This window comes from Heterodontus francisci, chromosome 26 (genome assembly GCF_036365525.1).
Source record: "Heterodontus francisci isolate sHetFra1 chromosome 26, sHetFra1.hap1, whole genome shotgun sequence".
Lineage (NCBI taxonomy): Eukaryota > Metazoa > Chordata > Chondrichthyes > Heterodontiformes > Heterodontidae > Heterodontus > Heterodontus francisci.
The window spans coordinates 48,723,868-48,738,765 of record NC_090396.1 but is presented as its reverse complement, the minus strand read 5'-3'; the positions used below and the strand labels follow the sequence as shown (position 1 = coordinate 48,738,765).

At 41.1% G+C, this 14,898-nt stretch overlaps 1 protein-coding gene across 1 annotated transcript in view; it reads left to right on the top strand.

The window, feature by feature from the left end:
* Window positions 1-14,898, top strand: part of LOC137384323 (protein sidekick-2-like) — a 506,965-nt gene that overhangs the window by 395,651 nt on the left and 96,416 nt on the right. The window contains exon 40 of the mRNA XM_068058191.1: window positions 5,920-6,060. Coding sequence (XP_067914292.1) covers window positions 5,920-6,060 — 141 coding nt within the window. The remainder of the gene's footprint in view (window positions 1-5,919; window positions 6,061-14,898) is intronic.

Sequence of the window (14,898 nt, the reverse complement as noted above, 5' to 3'; positions counted from 1 at the left end):
CCCTTTTATTCTGGTCATATTTTTAGAATTTGCTATTTCTGTTTTCTCAACTTTACATTTAATTCTGTTGAATCATCTTTGTCATTTATGTAAATCAACATCCCATGTGGTTGCCACCAATTGTTACAAATTCAGGGTCTCCCATAAACACCTTCTCCGGTTCAGTAGCATCAGTTACTCCTGTAAGTGGATCCCATGTCCTCTTACATTCCAAAGTTTACTCACACCGCCCAATATCTATTTTACAGAAGCACAGCATTGTTACAGCGCAGAAGGAGGCCGTTTGGCTCGTCGTGTCTCTACAGGCTTTCCGAGTGAGCAATTCACCTACCACCACTCTCACGCCTTCTCTCCATAACCGTGCACATTTTTCCATTTCATATAACAGTCAAATTCCCTTTTGAATGCTTCAATTGAACCTGCCTCTACCACACTGTCAGGCAGCGCATTCCAGACCTTAACCACTTGCTGCGTGAAAAGGTTTTTCCTCATGTCACTATTGCTTTTCTTACCCATTACATTAAATCTGTGCCCTCTTGTTCTTTATCCTTACATGAGTGGGAACAGTTTCTCCCTATCTATTCTGTCCAGACCCCTCATGATTTTGAATACCTCTATCAAATCACCTCTCCGCTTTCTCTTCTCCAAGGAAAACAATCCCAACTTCTCCAATCTATCTTCATGTCTTCATGACTGAAGTTCCTCATCCCTGGAACCATTCTCATGAATCTTTTCTGTACTCTCTCCAATGCCCTCGCATCTTTCCTAAAGTGCGATGCCCAGAACTGGACGCAGTACTCCAGCTGAGGCCAATCTAGTATCTTACATAAATTCAACATAACTACCTTGCTCTTGTACTCTGTGCCCCTATTAATAAAGCCCAGGATATTTAATATTTATATGTGTTATGACTGAGGCAGGAGGAGTGCACTTTTCATTCTAGTCCCACTTCTGCACAGGTCTCAACATATATTAAAATGTTCCCACTTACCAATATGGTCAATCATATACTCTATTTTTCCCAGAATAAAACACAGTAACCAGGTTTTTTAAGAAGCAACAAAATTATCAGTTTCTTATCAAACAAGTCTTAACCATAATGAAGTAAAGCATTGTTACGACCAGGTGAGGAGGAGTCCAGGGGTTCCCTCTGAGCCTTTGCCTGGTTTAACCGTAACGGTTTAATCTTAGAAACACCCTGTTTTTAGCTCCCCCTCAGTGAATCTTTGTTCACTGCTCCAATTGTAAGGCAAAGAAATCAGACAGATTTCCTTAGATTTAAACAAGAAAGATGGAAGTTTATTACCCTTAAACTCTAATCCGGTTAACGATTACGAATATGCGACGCAACCACGCTAGCATGCATACGCGATAAACATACATGCAGATAGAGACAGAAAAAATAGAAAAGAAAAAGAGGGAAAAGTTTGAGGCAATATCGGGATTATAATTATAGTCCTCTGAGTTCAATGTGGTGTCTTTGATTGCCGGTAAGACCTGCTGTTCATTGGGCCCAGTTCACGTTTCAACTTGTTTCGATGTCAGAGTCTTTTACCTGTTGAGGTTTACGTGTCTTCCGTGGGTCCGGCGGGTTGGGAGAAAACAAGAGAGAGAGACGGCCAGGAGAGAGGCTCCCTTGTTCTAGCTTCATTTGCAAACTGCCATCTGTTCCTTTCTGTGTGGCACAATTCAAAAACTCCACGTTGGCCAGCAAGTTAGTCATGTGACTAACTGGCCGACCCACTCCCATGTTTGTGGATTTCAGAGCTCTCGGTGGAGGGGTGTAGTGCTGTCTCTTACACCCAACAACATGTGGATCACCATTGCCTAGCTCAATCTCTGTTAATTGTATCAGTTGTCATGCAGGCCCCCACCTGTCAAGAATGAGGCACACATTATTTCGCCACATGAACATTAAAACTTAAAATTGCTGTTGGGAAGAAAAGAGGGCCTATCACAAGGAATTGCCAGGCCCCCCGCTGGAATGACATTTTTTGCATACTGGCAGACAGTGTTGGAACAAAGGACCCAGTCCCTGCTTCTGCAATACACAGAAGACCTGGTCAGGACAGTTTAGTCACATGACTATCTGGCTGTTTGAATTTGAACTTGTCACAGAGTGTTTGAAACTCAGAAAGCTCTTTTCTCCTGGACTGAGAACACCCCTCTCCTGTCCGTTCTCATTTCTTTCTTACAAACATTGAAGACACGTGAACCTCAAGAGAGGAAAGTCTTCTACAGTGAACAAAGTTTAAGAAGAATACTGGGCCCCAACGAAAAGCAAGACTACCTATAATCAAGGACTACAGCGAGCTCAAAGCACAGTAAAAACCCCTCTTTTGCTCTTTTCTGTCTCCATTTGCATGTGTGTATCGCATATGCAAGCTAGCGTGGGCACAGCGTGTATCCGTGGGTGTTAACCGAATTAAAGTTTTAATAAATGTCACTTTTCTTCTTTAAACCTAAGAAAGCCTGTTTATGCTCATTTCTTTGCCTTATAATCGGAAAGTGGGGAACAAGGATTCACCAAGGGGGAGCTCAAAACACAGTGTGTTTAAAAATTAAACCCTGCTACAATAAGACCAGGTGAAGGCTAAAAGGGACCCCTAGACACCTTTCTCACCTGGTCCGTAACACAGTAAGTTTTGTTTCTCCAAGCACTGTCTTTTAGTATGCAAATGTCTTACCAGCCCAAATGTCTGGTGATCTCTTTAACAAGCCATTTCTTCACTCCAGCAACAGTTTAAAATCAATGTTCATATGATGAAATTAATATGCCTTATTCTTGGCAGGTGGGGGTCTACATGACAGCATAAACACACAGATTGAAATATTAAAGTTTCCTTTTTACCTTAACTGTTAAATGGAAAAATAAAAGGGATTTTTGTTTAGAGCTCTGTTACAGACAAAAAAACACTTGGGCTGAATACTTGATCATTCTTGAAGAAACAACAGATGAGATATGTTGTGTTCCCAAACTGGCATTGAGTCTGGCCTCTGAGTACACGTGGACGGTTCACTGGGATCTTTTAGAACAGTTCTTTTCAGGTGCCATTGAGAATTAATTTAGCAGGCTTTTCTTCAAAGACAGGGGACAAGATGAGTTGACACTGTGGACTTCTCAGCGTCTTTTAGAGAGGTGCTGGAAAGCTGAACTGGGTTGTGGTCTTCACTCCTTGGAAGTTCTTCTTCTGCAGGCTTTTTAAAGAGATGGAACAGGCTGGGCTGAGCTGAGGTTCTGTCCTTCAGTTTTATTTTTTAAAACTCCAACCCCTTTTAAACAGTTCATTCCCACTCCAAACAATTCAAAAGAGAAACTGGAAACAGAGAGCCCACCTTCTGACCTGTCACTTCTCTGCACACGTCTTCCCCAGTTACGAGGGTTCCTGTTCTATTTTTAACTTGAGCACTGGACCATAGGTGCAATTCTTCAATTTCAAACTGAACCTCTAATCTCAACTTTACTGTATTTTAATCTTTCCACTAGAGCTCAAGATTTTATACTGCGTTTGCAGATTATTCTGAGATCAATTTTGGAATATTAATTTTTGAGTCCCTATTATGGACATGCTAACCTTGCTGCACAAGTAAGTGTCGCATGTCAGTTTGTTGTGAAATGGTAATCTGTCTTTCAACAGAAGTGCTGCAGAACAAGTCCTGTAATATAATAAGTTATTCAATGAATAGAGCGAGTGATTCAGTGACATCCCATAACAAATGCCCTGAATTTCTATATTCACTATGTGAAGTACAATTTTCTGTCTGAATACCACAATTTTACATAAGTCCAGAAGCCAAAGTTTCTTGTTACGACTTCAGTGAGACCGTTAATGTGAAAATATGAGATATGAACACCCAGACCAATTTAAAGAATTACACGACCAGATTTCATGTTTTAAGACTTATTATAACTGAACTAAAATAAATTCCCAATTAACTGAATAGTACTTTGTAAGTGGCTGATACCCCAAATTACAAAAAGATATTTTCTTTACTTATTAAAAATACTTGAAAACTTCACACTACACTGATACTTTACACAGTCCTTTTTGATGATGAAATCCTTTGTAGTTGGAGGTCCCAAACTCCTCCCAGTTTTTTAAAAATTCGTTCATGGGATGTGGGCATCGCTGGCTAGGCCAGCATTTATTGCCCAACCCTAATTGCCCTTGTTGAAATGGGTTGGATCTCCCAGACTATTTCAAAAATCAATTTTCTTCTTTGCAAACTTCTCCAAGCACTTCCTCCCGGATGTCCATGAATAAGCCGTTTCCTGGTGATCCTGCTGATCTTCTACTTCTCTGCAAGCTTCGACTCTCTAAACAGTTTTGCAGCCTTTTACTGTAACGGGCTTCTGAGAGTAGGTGTCTCCTCTCTCTCTCTGTCTCTTGAGGCTGCAGCTGTTGATTTCTTCTCTTCCAATCTGCTACGAGGCTGCAACCACTGGGTTTTCTTCTTCCAGACTGCCTTGATGCCACAACCATTGGTTTCTTCTCTTACAGTCTGTTTGCCTTTAGAAAGTCCATTAAATTTATCTCGACTCGGAAGTCAGTAGCTTATTGTATTGTTTCAAAAATGCAGAGTCCAGAATTCTGTTTTCACAAAGCATCTAGGGCCTCTTCCATTGTTCTCAGGTGCTAACAGCTGCATGGTACACTTACACCTTCTGAGTTATTGATTCCTTGTTTTCGACCTGAAAGCCTGGGAGGGCGAAACCCATTGTTCTTCAGGTATTAGCCCCGCACTCTCTGTTATTTTTCAGAAGAAAGTCTTGGATCTGTGTTCACTGTTGTCCTGGTAACTGTTCGCAGAGTGGAGGTGAGGTTACCTGACCTTCCGGACTCCATCTTGAACTTTTAAAAATCACAATTTTTAAAGCATAATCTGGTACAAGATCCAGCTTTCATTACACTATATAACAAATCACTTCAACAACAATGTTGAAGTAAATTACAGAGCACATGGCGAGAGAGCAAGGGAGATACTGAGAAAGGGAAAGAAAGATTTGAGGGAGGAGTGAACTAAAGGTGCAGCAAAACAGTTGTATTTTAGGAGGCGTTTGAAAGAATGGAGAGTTCCAAAGCCACTTAAATTCATTGGTGGGGCAAGTTAGTTACATTTTCAGTTCCTACTAACACCTAAATGCTTTTAGTCCCATCTATATCAACCTCCTTTATGGTCTGTTTGGGCTAAAGCAGGTGACGTGCAACCACAAGCTATCCCACACTAGATCAGCTACCAAGAATGTATTTTCTTCATCTCACATCTCTCTTTATCTGCACCAAAACCCTGATTTGAAGGGCCATTTCTGTGAATTTTCTAATCAATATGTCAGGAATAACAAAGTTCATTTCTCATGAGGGTCAAAAGGTCCAAAAACTGTAATAATGACTGGTCTGTTATGATCAGCTCTTTAAAATTTGATAAGTTTCACAAAAAGTGAGTGATAAAAGACTACTAGAGACAACTGCAACGTTTGTGTGTGTTCATGTATTAGAGCTCCAAACCTACTCTTCTTGTAACCTACTCCTGCAGTTAAAACAAATCAGCAGCAGGTTTGTCATCATGCAAATAAAGTAATTTGGCTTACAGAAATAAACACGAACCCAAGAAATGAGTGATTGGACAGACAGAGCCACATGTGTTTTATTTGCTTTCATTTTCCTACTAACTGATCCATTGTGTTCGTATAGAAATCTAGAGAGTGAACTTTACTGGTGATGAGAGATAAAGCTGAAATACAGGACACGCAGTATAATGATGCAACCAAAATCAAAATTGGCCTCACGTTGAGAGGCTGCATTATTTCTCTGTGACCTCACACAGTATAGGTTACCTAATCTTGCACAGTTGTTTTATATGTTATTTATTGTGATATTGTGCTTGTTTAGATTTCTTTTAACTTTTTGACCTTTCCAGCCCAGAATGCAGCCCCGTTTTATGAGGAGTGGTGGTTCTTGGTGGTTATTGCCTTGGTTGGACTTATCTTTATCCTTCTGTTGGTGTTTGTGCTGATAATCCGTGGACAAAGCAAAAAATACACAAAAAAAACAGATTCGGGTGAGTACATGAGAATGTTGGGTCAGCTCACTAGGTCCTTGTGAAACTGGAATTAAAATTAAAGTTCGTAAAGATGCCTAAACTGACCCTTCCTGTTTAGAGTAATAAAACAATTTTATTGAACCTGCAACGCACAAAAATATAAAATCAAAAAATATCCCAGCCATAAAACAATTTTGCAATGGATTCTGTTCATGGAAGTAACAGACTGTATAAATACAGCACTGTTTGAGAAATAACATAAAAATATAGAGTTGCAAAGACCTCGATGGGCAGTTTGCATTGCAAAAGATGGCTGCTGGTGCAAGTTCTCATTGCAATCTGCTTCAGCACAATTGTTTTCTGAGCAGTATTCACATTCGTACATCAAAGAGTAATGGTTGCTCTGAAAATTTATCGGGACAGCACTATTTTCCCCCATAAACATGCGAAGTGACACGACTTGCATTAGAAAATTTTGTGAAAAAAATCATGACATTACTTGCCTGAAGAACATGATAGTTTTCTTCAGAACTCTCTCCTCACCTAAATGGTTATGACCCACCCATAACTTCACTTTGAATATTCACAATTTGCATAGTGGATACAAGCAAATGCTATGATGGTGTGATCACTATTGGAAGATACTTCACTTAAAGAAGTATTGCCACGTTTGTAACATGAATTTTTTTTTCACATTTGTGCACAAAGTGTCCAAGGATGGTTTCCATCACCAATCACACACCCTCCTAAATATCTTTTCCATGTTAATGTAAAACTATAAGTGTAAATGAGTTGCCCTGATATCTGAGTATGTATGGACCAGGAATGCCTGGGTCCTATCCCTGGTTTGTGCTGAGTTAACTGATTTCACCAAAGATGCCTGTTGGACCTCTGCAATTAGCCTAAGTATTCTGGGTTAGACAGTGGAAAATCAAGCTGGATTTCTTTCTGTTCCTGATCATTATCCAGTGACACCTGCAAGTGTAGATAGTGGGTAAGAACAGCTTCAGATTTATCTGTGTTACTCCCTGTAGTCAAATAGGCTGTCACCATTCACTATCAAGGCTGAAAATTAAAGAAGCATAAATTGGTAATCTACAATGCACAACAGAAGTTACTTGGCAACAACCAAAGCGCTGTGTAAAACACAAACTTGCACTGGTAGCCAAGATGATGTAATTTGGCAAGACCCTGCACTGCAGCTGTTCCAAGCATTCAGCCAAGCTGAAAACAACCCAGAACACTGACAACATCCTTATAAACAACAAAGCTTCTTTAGAATGTAAAACTTTTTGACGTATAGTCAACAAGCACCAGTGGGCTTTGATATTGTTCTACAATCTAATTTATTCTCAATGTGCCAAGATTGTCCAATGGAAGGGGCATCAAAAAATCTTTGTGCCCTGTAATTAATATTTAAGTTGTGGCTGTCCAATGGCTCAGTGGCTTTAGGTAGTGAGTAGCTGAGCTTAGTGTCCCTGAGCTAAGGATAGGAAAACTGGTCAAGGTTCTCACTCCTGTTTGCTATCCCTGCTGTAAGTGTGTGTATGGATATCAGGTCAGGACTGGATCAAGTTCAACTAAGGTCCCACCCACCCACTTCTGGCACTCACTGTCAAGGCTAGCAAATGAGTAAGACCTGTTGGGTGAAGGAACTGTAAGGAGTCAACATTTAGGAGAGATGGTGCATGGAGACATTTTGTAACTGTACAATATATACAAGAAGGAATTTTCCTCCACACAAGATCAGGGGGCAGGTTGTTCAACCTTGCCCGTCTAAGAGCGAAGTCCAAAGTACGGAAAGTCCTCATCAGAGAACTCCTCTTTGCTGACGATGCTGCTTTAACATCTCACACTGAAGAGTGCCTGCAGAGTCTCATCGACAGGTTTGCGTCTGCCTGCAATGAATTTGGCCTAACCATCAGCCTCAAGAAAACGAACATCATGGGGCAGGACATCAGAAATGCTCCATCCATCAATATTGGCGACTACGCTCTGGAAGTGGTTCAAGAGTTCACCTACCTAGGCTCAACTATCACCAGTAACCTGTCTCTAGATGCAGAAATCAACAAGCGCATGGGTAAGGCTTCCACTGCTATGTCCAGACTGGCCAAGAGAGTGTGGGAAAATGGCGCACTGACACGGAACACAGAAGTCCGAGTGTATCAGGCCTGTGTCCTCAGTACCTTGCTCTACGGCAGCGAGGCCTGGACAACGTATGCCAGCCAAGAGCGACGTCTCAATTCATTCCATCTTCGCTGCCTTCGGAGAATACTTGGCATCAGGTGGCAGGACTATATCTCCAACACAGAAGTCCTTGAAGCGGCCAACACCCCCAGCTTATACACACTACTGAGTCAGCGGCGCTTGAGATGGCTTGGCCATGTGAGCCGCATGGAAGATGGCAGGATCCCCAAAGACACATTGTACAGCGAGCTCGCCACTGGTATCAGACCCACCGGCCGTCCATGTCTCCGCTACAAAGACGTCTGCAAACGCGACATGAAATCGTGTGACATTGATCACAAGTCGTGGGAGTCAGTTGTCAGCATTCGCCAGAGCTGGCGGGCAGCCATAAAGACAGGGCTAAATTGTGGCGAGTCGAAGAGACTTAGTAGTTGGCAGGAAAAAAGACAGAGGCGCAAGGGGAGAGCCAACTGTGCAACAGCCCCGACAAACAAATTTCTCTGCAGCACCTGTGGAAGAGCCTGTCACTCCAGAATTAGCCTTTATAGCCACTCCAGGCGCTGCTTCACAAACCACTGACCACCTCCAGGCGCATATCCATTGTCTCTCGAGATAAGGAGGCCCAAAAGAAAAGAAGAACAATATATACACGGCACATAACTAATTTACTATTTCAGACAATCAGAAATCTCAGAAGGAATGGATTCTGTTGTGCTTTGAGTTTTTCTGGATGTAAATCAGATTTATACGTGTATCTGGCCATCCGTTCCATCTGCGAGATACAACTTACCTTGCATAATACTTGAGAGCATACTTTGCATTCTCCCAGCTACAGTCCTGAGGTGAATGTTAACTTTAGGCAATGGATAACTGATAGAATAGGGAAATCCACTCTAAATGGAGTCTGTTATGCTTGAAGGAAATGTGCCCTTGTGTGCCAAGAATACATCGTCACAACATCAATGGTGCTGTAATTATATTTGTATTTCCTGCAGAACCAGTCAACAAATAAAGCATGAGTATATTTTCAGCCAGCTGCTCTGTAACTGGTGTGAGCTTGAGACACCCCCGTACCTCTGAAATTTGATTCGTCATTCAAAACTAGAAAGCATCACATGATTGAATGTGGTTTTGTATATTAATTATTTGATTTTTTTTTGAAGAGAAACAAATCCTATTTGGAACCTGGTGTATGTTAACAGCACTTCAAATATAGGGCATTCATTCCACTGGTGTTGTGCTGTTATACTGAGCATTAAAAGCAAGACATGAATTATTTGCTTCAGGGCTTTTGAAATACGGGCCTTGCCAGCAATGCTAACATCCCATGAAATCATAAAACAAGTCAGGTAAAATAATCAACATAATTGGGTGCATGACTGCCCTATTTTCATGATTCATTTTTTTTTCCTTACTAATTTTTTCCATTCTCTTTGTCATCTGAAAGCTTTAACCCCTTGCTTAATTATAGTTAAATAGTTACTGGGTATCCTGCAATCACTTGTCGAAATAGCCATTATTTATGTGTGAACCTTGGCAATAACTGTAAACAGGCTATTCAACTGCGGTCAGGCATCACAGTCAAGTTGCATCCTGTCGTTAATTGAAGTTCAAATATGCACTTCCGATAGAATTTTCTGGAAATGATCAAGAGCAGGAAACTTGACTGATTACTTCATCCTAACCCAAAGCGATAGCGGACAATGCTATCATCTCTGATACTATATTGGCTGAGATCAGCAAACTCACCAGGGTCCAGGGGTTGTAGCAGTCTCTATTGCTCAGATAATTATGAGATAATTTCATTGAATCTTTGTCTGTGTCAGCGTTAGCCATGCCTCAGTTGGTAGCACTCTCACTTCTGCGTCAGAAGGTTGTTGCCTCAAGTTCCACTCCAGAGACTTCACAAAATTCTAGGCTGACACTCCAGTGCAGTACTGAGGGAGTGCTTTCTTTCAGATGAGATGCTAAACTGAAACCTCAGGTGGATGTAAAAGATCCCATGGCACTATTTGAATTTGAAAGAAGAGCAGGGAGTTCTTTCCAGTGTCTTGGTCAATATTTATCCCTCAATCAACATTTAAAAAACCAGATTATTTGGTCATTATCACACTGCTATTTGTGAGAGCTTACTCTGTACAAATTGACTGGTGTTTACTACATTATAACAGGACTACACTTCAAAAATACTTCATTGGCTGTAAAGTGTTTTTGGACACCTTGAAGCTGTGAAAGGCACTATATAAATGAAGTGTTAACGTTTCGGGTCAGTGACCCTTCTTCGAACACTGACCCGAAACGTTAACTCTGCTTCGCTTTCCACAGATGCTGCCAGACCTGCTGAGTGCTTCCAGCATTTCTTGTTTTTATTTCAGATTTCCAACATCCGCAGTATTTTGCTTTTACTATATAAATCAAGTCTTTTTTATTGGAGAAGCTATTTTGTGACAATATAGTGAGCTGGCAACTTTGGGTTACCTGCCAGTTTTAGAATGTCTATGCTTACGATACCCTGTTACTCTGCCATGGTATACTTGCAACGATCTGGCAATCTGGACGAGGCACATTTCCAATTCCCCAGTGATCTGGAATAGTTATACTTCTGTTTCCCTGCAGCTTGGTCTCCTTGCAATTCCCTGACAAGGTAGCTTGGGTGTTTTTACAATTCCGTTGTGGAGATGTTCATCTGATCAAGTTGAACAATTAATATTTAGCTTTCCTGCCATTTTTGCCAGGGGATCTGTCCAATTCCCTAGTATCTAATAGTCTTAATAATGCATCCAGATAGGGTTTCCAAAGGTATGTTGTCATCAGCCATCAGGAGGCACAGTCCAACCTGCTCTGTGTTGGCTTAAATCCCCTAAAGTGATCATCTTTCTTGTATGTAGCACATCTGTCTATTTATTTGCAACTCGGTTCTAATTTATTGCAAGTTCACATCTCTAAATTCAGTGTTGGCAACATTTTACTAATAATTGTAAATAAGAAGTGTGCTGTCTGGAAAGTATTTTGTTCTTGGTTAATTGTAGCTCCCTGTTGACAAGAAGGTCTGTCATCTGTTAAGTGTGAGGGTCCTGCAGAGTGAGCACAGTCTCTGAATGACTGAGGAAACACTTCTCATTTGCAGCTAAGGACAGAGGATTAAATTCAATTTGTTGAACTTGTGCCACCTGCAAAAAAAGTTTATTCATGTGTTCCATTAGCACCTGTGGGTAGGAAATGGCCTTTCGGCACAGGCTGGTGTTTGCAACAAGGAAGTTACAACAAGCAAGAAAACGAGCCACAAATCTGAGGCAGTTGTTAACTCTAATAGGGCAGAAATATAGTTAACATTATTCAAATTGATTATTCAAATATTTCTGTTGAGAAATATTCTAGCCTTTTTTTTGGCTCTAAAATTATAAGAACCAGAGGACACAGATTTAAGGTGATTGGCAAAAGAAGCAACAAAGACATGAGGAATAACTTTTTTATTCAGTGGGTGGTTAGGATCTAGAATGCACTACCTGAGATTTTGGTGGAGGGCGATACAATCGTGGCTTTCAAAATGGATTTGGACAATTACCTGAAGAGAAAAAAATTGCTGGGCTATGGGGAATCGGCGGGGGAATGAGATTAGGTGAGTTGCTCTTGCAGAGAGCCAGCACAGACACAGTAGGCTGAATGGCTGCCTTCTGTGCTGTAACCAATCTATGATTCTATGAGATGTATGATTTCAAATTATCTTTTTGTACAAAGATTTCATGTAGGAACCCTGAGAGCAGCCCAAACTCATATTTTGCTTTTTGTGAGGATGTGCTTTGTCTCTACGTGCTCAGACAGCACAGCTGAATCTATTTTGTGGTAGAAAGCTGCATTCCAACCCTGTTGTGACACAGCTCCTTCTGTCTTCCTGTCATTTTATTGCTAATTTCATTTCCATTTGATAGGCCCAAGCTCCATTTGTAAGTGTCATTGACAGTGTTGTCAGAAAACATTTGACTTACTGAGGTTACAATAAAAAATTTGCAAGAGTAGGTGATTGTCATGTGCTATATTTAAGTTATATTATGCATTCAACATGAGCACACTTATCGAGCCTTTTAGTTGAAAGACATATTTGCAATATTTCACTGCCACAGTTGAGTGGATAATTTTACTTCAGAATTAGTCACAATACAACAGTACCCCCACAGAATATGCTCATTAAAATTTGCTGCTCTTTGATGAATTAAATGTTCTCACAATGCAGCATTTCTAAGGGAAACAGTGCTAGGCCACAAAAGTCATTGATTCATTAAGAGGAGCAAACATCTTTGTATGTGTAAGGTTTATTAACCCTTAAGGTCAAATATTTTTGGAAGATACATCTCTAAGCTGTCTAGGCACTTTCAAACATTATGTATTCACTAAATATTAATGAACCACTGAGTGCAGGTGAATATTTCTTTTGGTTAGCAGTAAAGTCACAATTTCCATTATTTCTTAATGGCAGGTGATAGATCAATCCCCCGTTTTCCTCCTCCACCCAAATCCCCTCCCGCCAACACAAACACTGTGCCGGAACATAATGGTAGCTTTAAATTTATTCAGCTTCCTTCATGTTTTTTTTCTTTCTTAGGAAATCTAACTGAACTGAGGCCAGATCAACTATTCCCCATAAATTAATTTCTTCTTTCAAATTTGTTCTCTCCCATCCTCTCACCCTGGAGTATTATTCCATCAGAACCAACAAGGAACCTGGGCCAACTGATCATCTTCATACATGAGGCTAGATAACAAGTATTTTTAGCTTTCAACTGTGTGGGCATGAGAGCTCAGCACTATTCTCTGCTCATGCAATCACTACATTTGTACACTTTCCAGAAGGCCTCATTAAAATAGTAATCAGCAGAAATATTGGACAGAATTTTAACCCACCCGGCAGGAATGAGGCCAGGGCCCTTTGAAATGAAGCATCCAGTCTTCTTTTTCCTATCCACCATTATAACTGCTCACTGTAGTGATGTGGCTGAGATGCCCAACAGAAGCAGGTGGAAGCATCATAAATTTAGCAGATTGGTATCTCGTTATGTCATTGGGATCTCAAATGCATTTTAACGTGGGCCCAAGCAGAGAAACCAACGTGGCCTCGTGGAGGCAGGTTGACAACTGTTGGAAGGACAAAGAGGCCCTCCAGGGTAAGTGGAATACTTCTGTTTTGTGGGTTCAGGAGGAACATGAAGGTCTCCGTTTCCCTGACCTGAAATTCCCCCCGATCTGAAATTTAATACATTTTGTACTCGCCCCACCCAACTGAAACCTGCTACAGGTTTAAAAAAAAAATCTCCCTGCCCCTCACTCCTTTTCCTTGAACCCTTTTAACTGACTCAAGACAGGTCAAGGATCCTACCAGTTTCTATGCCTCAGTGCCATAGGAGCTCATGCGTTTATTCACTGAACTGTCAGATGGACTAGAATTTATTTCCCGTTTACAGAAGTTGATCTTCACAATGTATATTCACTGAGTTTATAAATGCTTCAGATTGAATGCACATCATGCATTCAAAGTTATGCATTGCAGTTTATCAGTTTTATTGCTTTGAATTAATTATTCAACCAGTCAGATTAAGCAGAAGCATTGCCACGTATTTAGGTCATTTTCAAACTGAAATACTTACTTGATTGTTACGGATGAGTGAGGAGGGGTCACAAGGCTTCCCTCTTGTCCTTCTGCTTATTTGACTGCAACAGAGTTTATTCCTTTTTAAACAATGGATGTGCTTACCACTTCAGTGAGTGTTTTAGCTTTTACCTTTGTGGTGATCGTGAAAGAACCAATCAGACAGATTCCTTGAATTTAAACAAGAAAGAGTTGAGTTTATTATCCTTAACAATCTAAACCCAATCTTAATAAAATTACGCAATACATTCACGCATACACACACTCAAATGAGAATCACACACACACTATTGGATTACAGCATGCTGAGGGACAGATTTGTGATTGGATTAGAATCCAGAACAAATAAAAATTGATAAACAGTCTGTGGAGTTGGATGATTCCGTTGTCTTCCAGCTGAAGTTGTGTGCCTGAAGTCTTTGGTTGGTAAATGTGCAGTTTGTTGCTGGGCCACCTGGTTCAGGCTTTTCTTAGAGTCATAGAGAAAGATACAGCACTGAAATAGGCCCTTCGGCCTACCGAGTCTGTGCCGACCAACAACCACCCATTTATACTAATCCTACATTAATCCCATATTCCCTACCACATCCCCACCATTCTCCTACCACCTACCTACACTAGGGGCAATTTGCAATGGCCAATTTACCTATCAACCTGCAAGTCTTTAGCTGTGGGAGGAAACCGAAGCACCCGGCGGAAACCCACGCAGTCACAGGGAGAACTTGCAAACTCTGCACAGGCAGTACCCAGAACTGAACCCGGGTCGCTGGAGCTGTGAGGCTGCAGTGCTAACCACTGTGCCGCCCACAATTGTAGCTGAATAGACAGAATTGTAGGTGGCTTTCTTCCCCTGGTGTCTTTGTCTTGGATCCAGCAACCAGCAGCTAGGCTTCGCACGAGGTTTCTCGGGGGGTGGGGGAGAGAGAGAGAGAGCGCTCCTGGCTTCTGCATAGAATGAGTCACTAGCTTGATTGTCCTTGTCCAAGAGAAACTCTCAGCTTTCACAGAGATGGATAGATGGTCACATG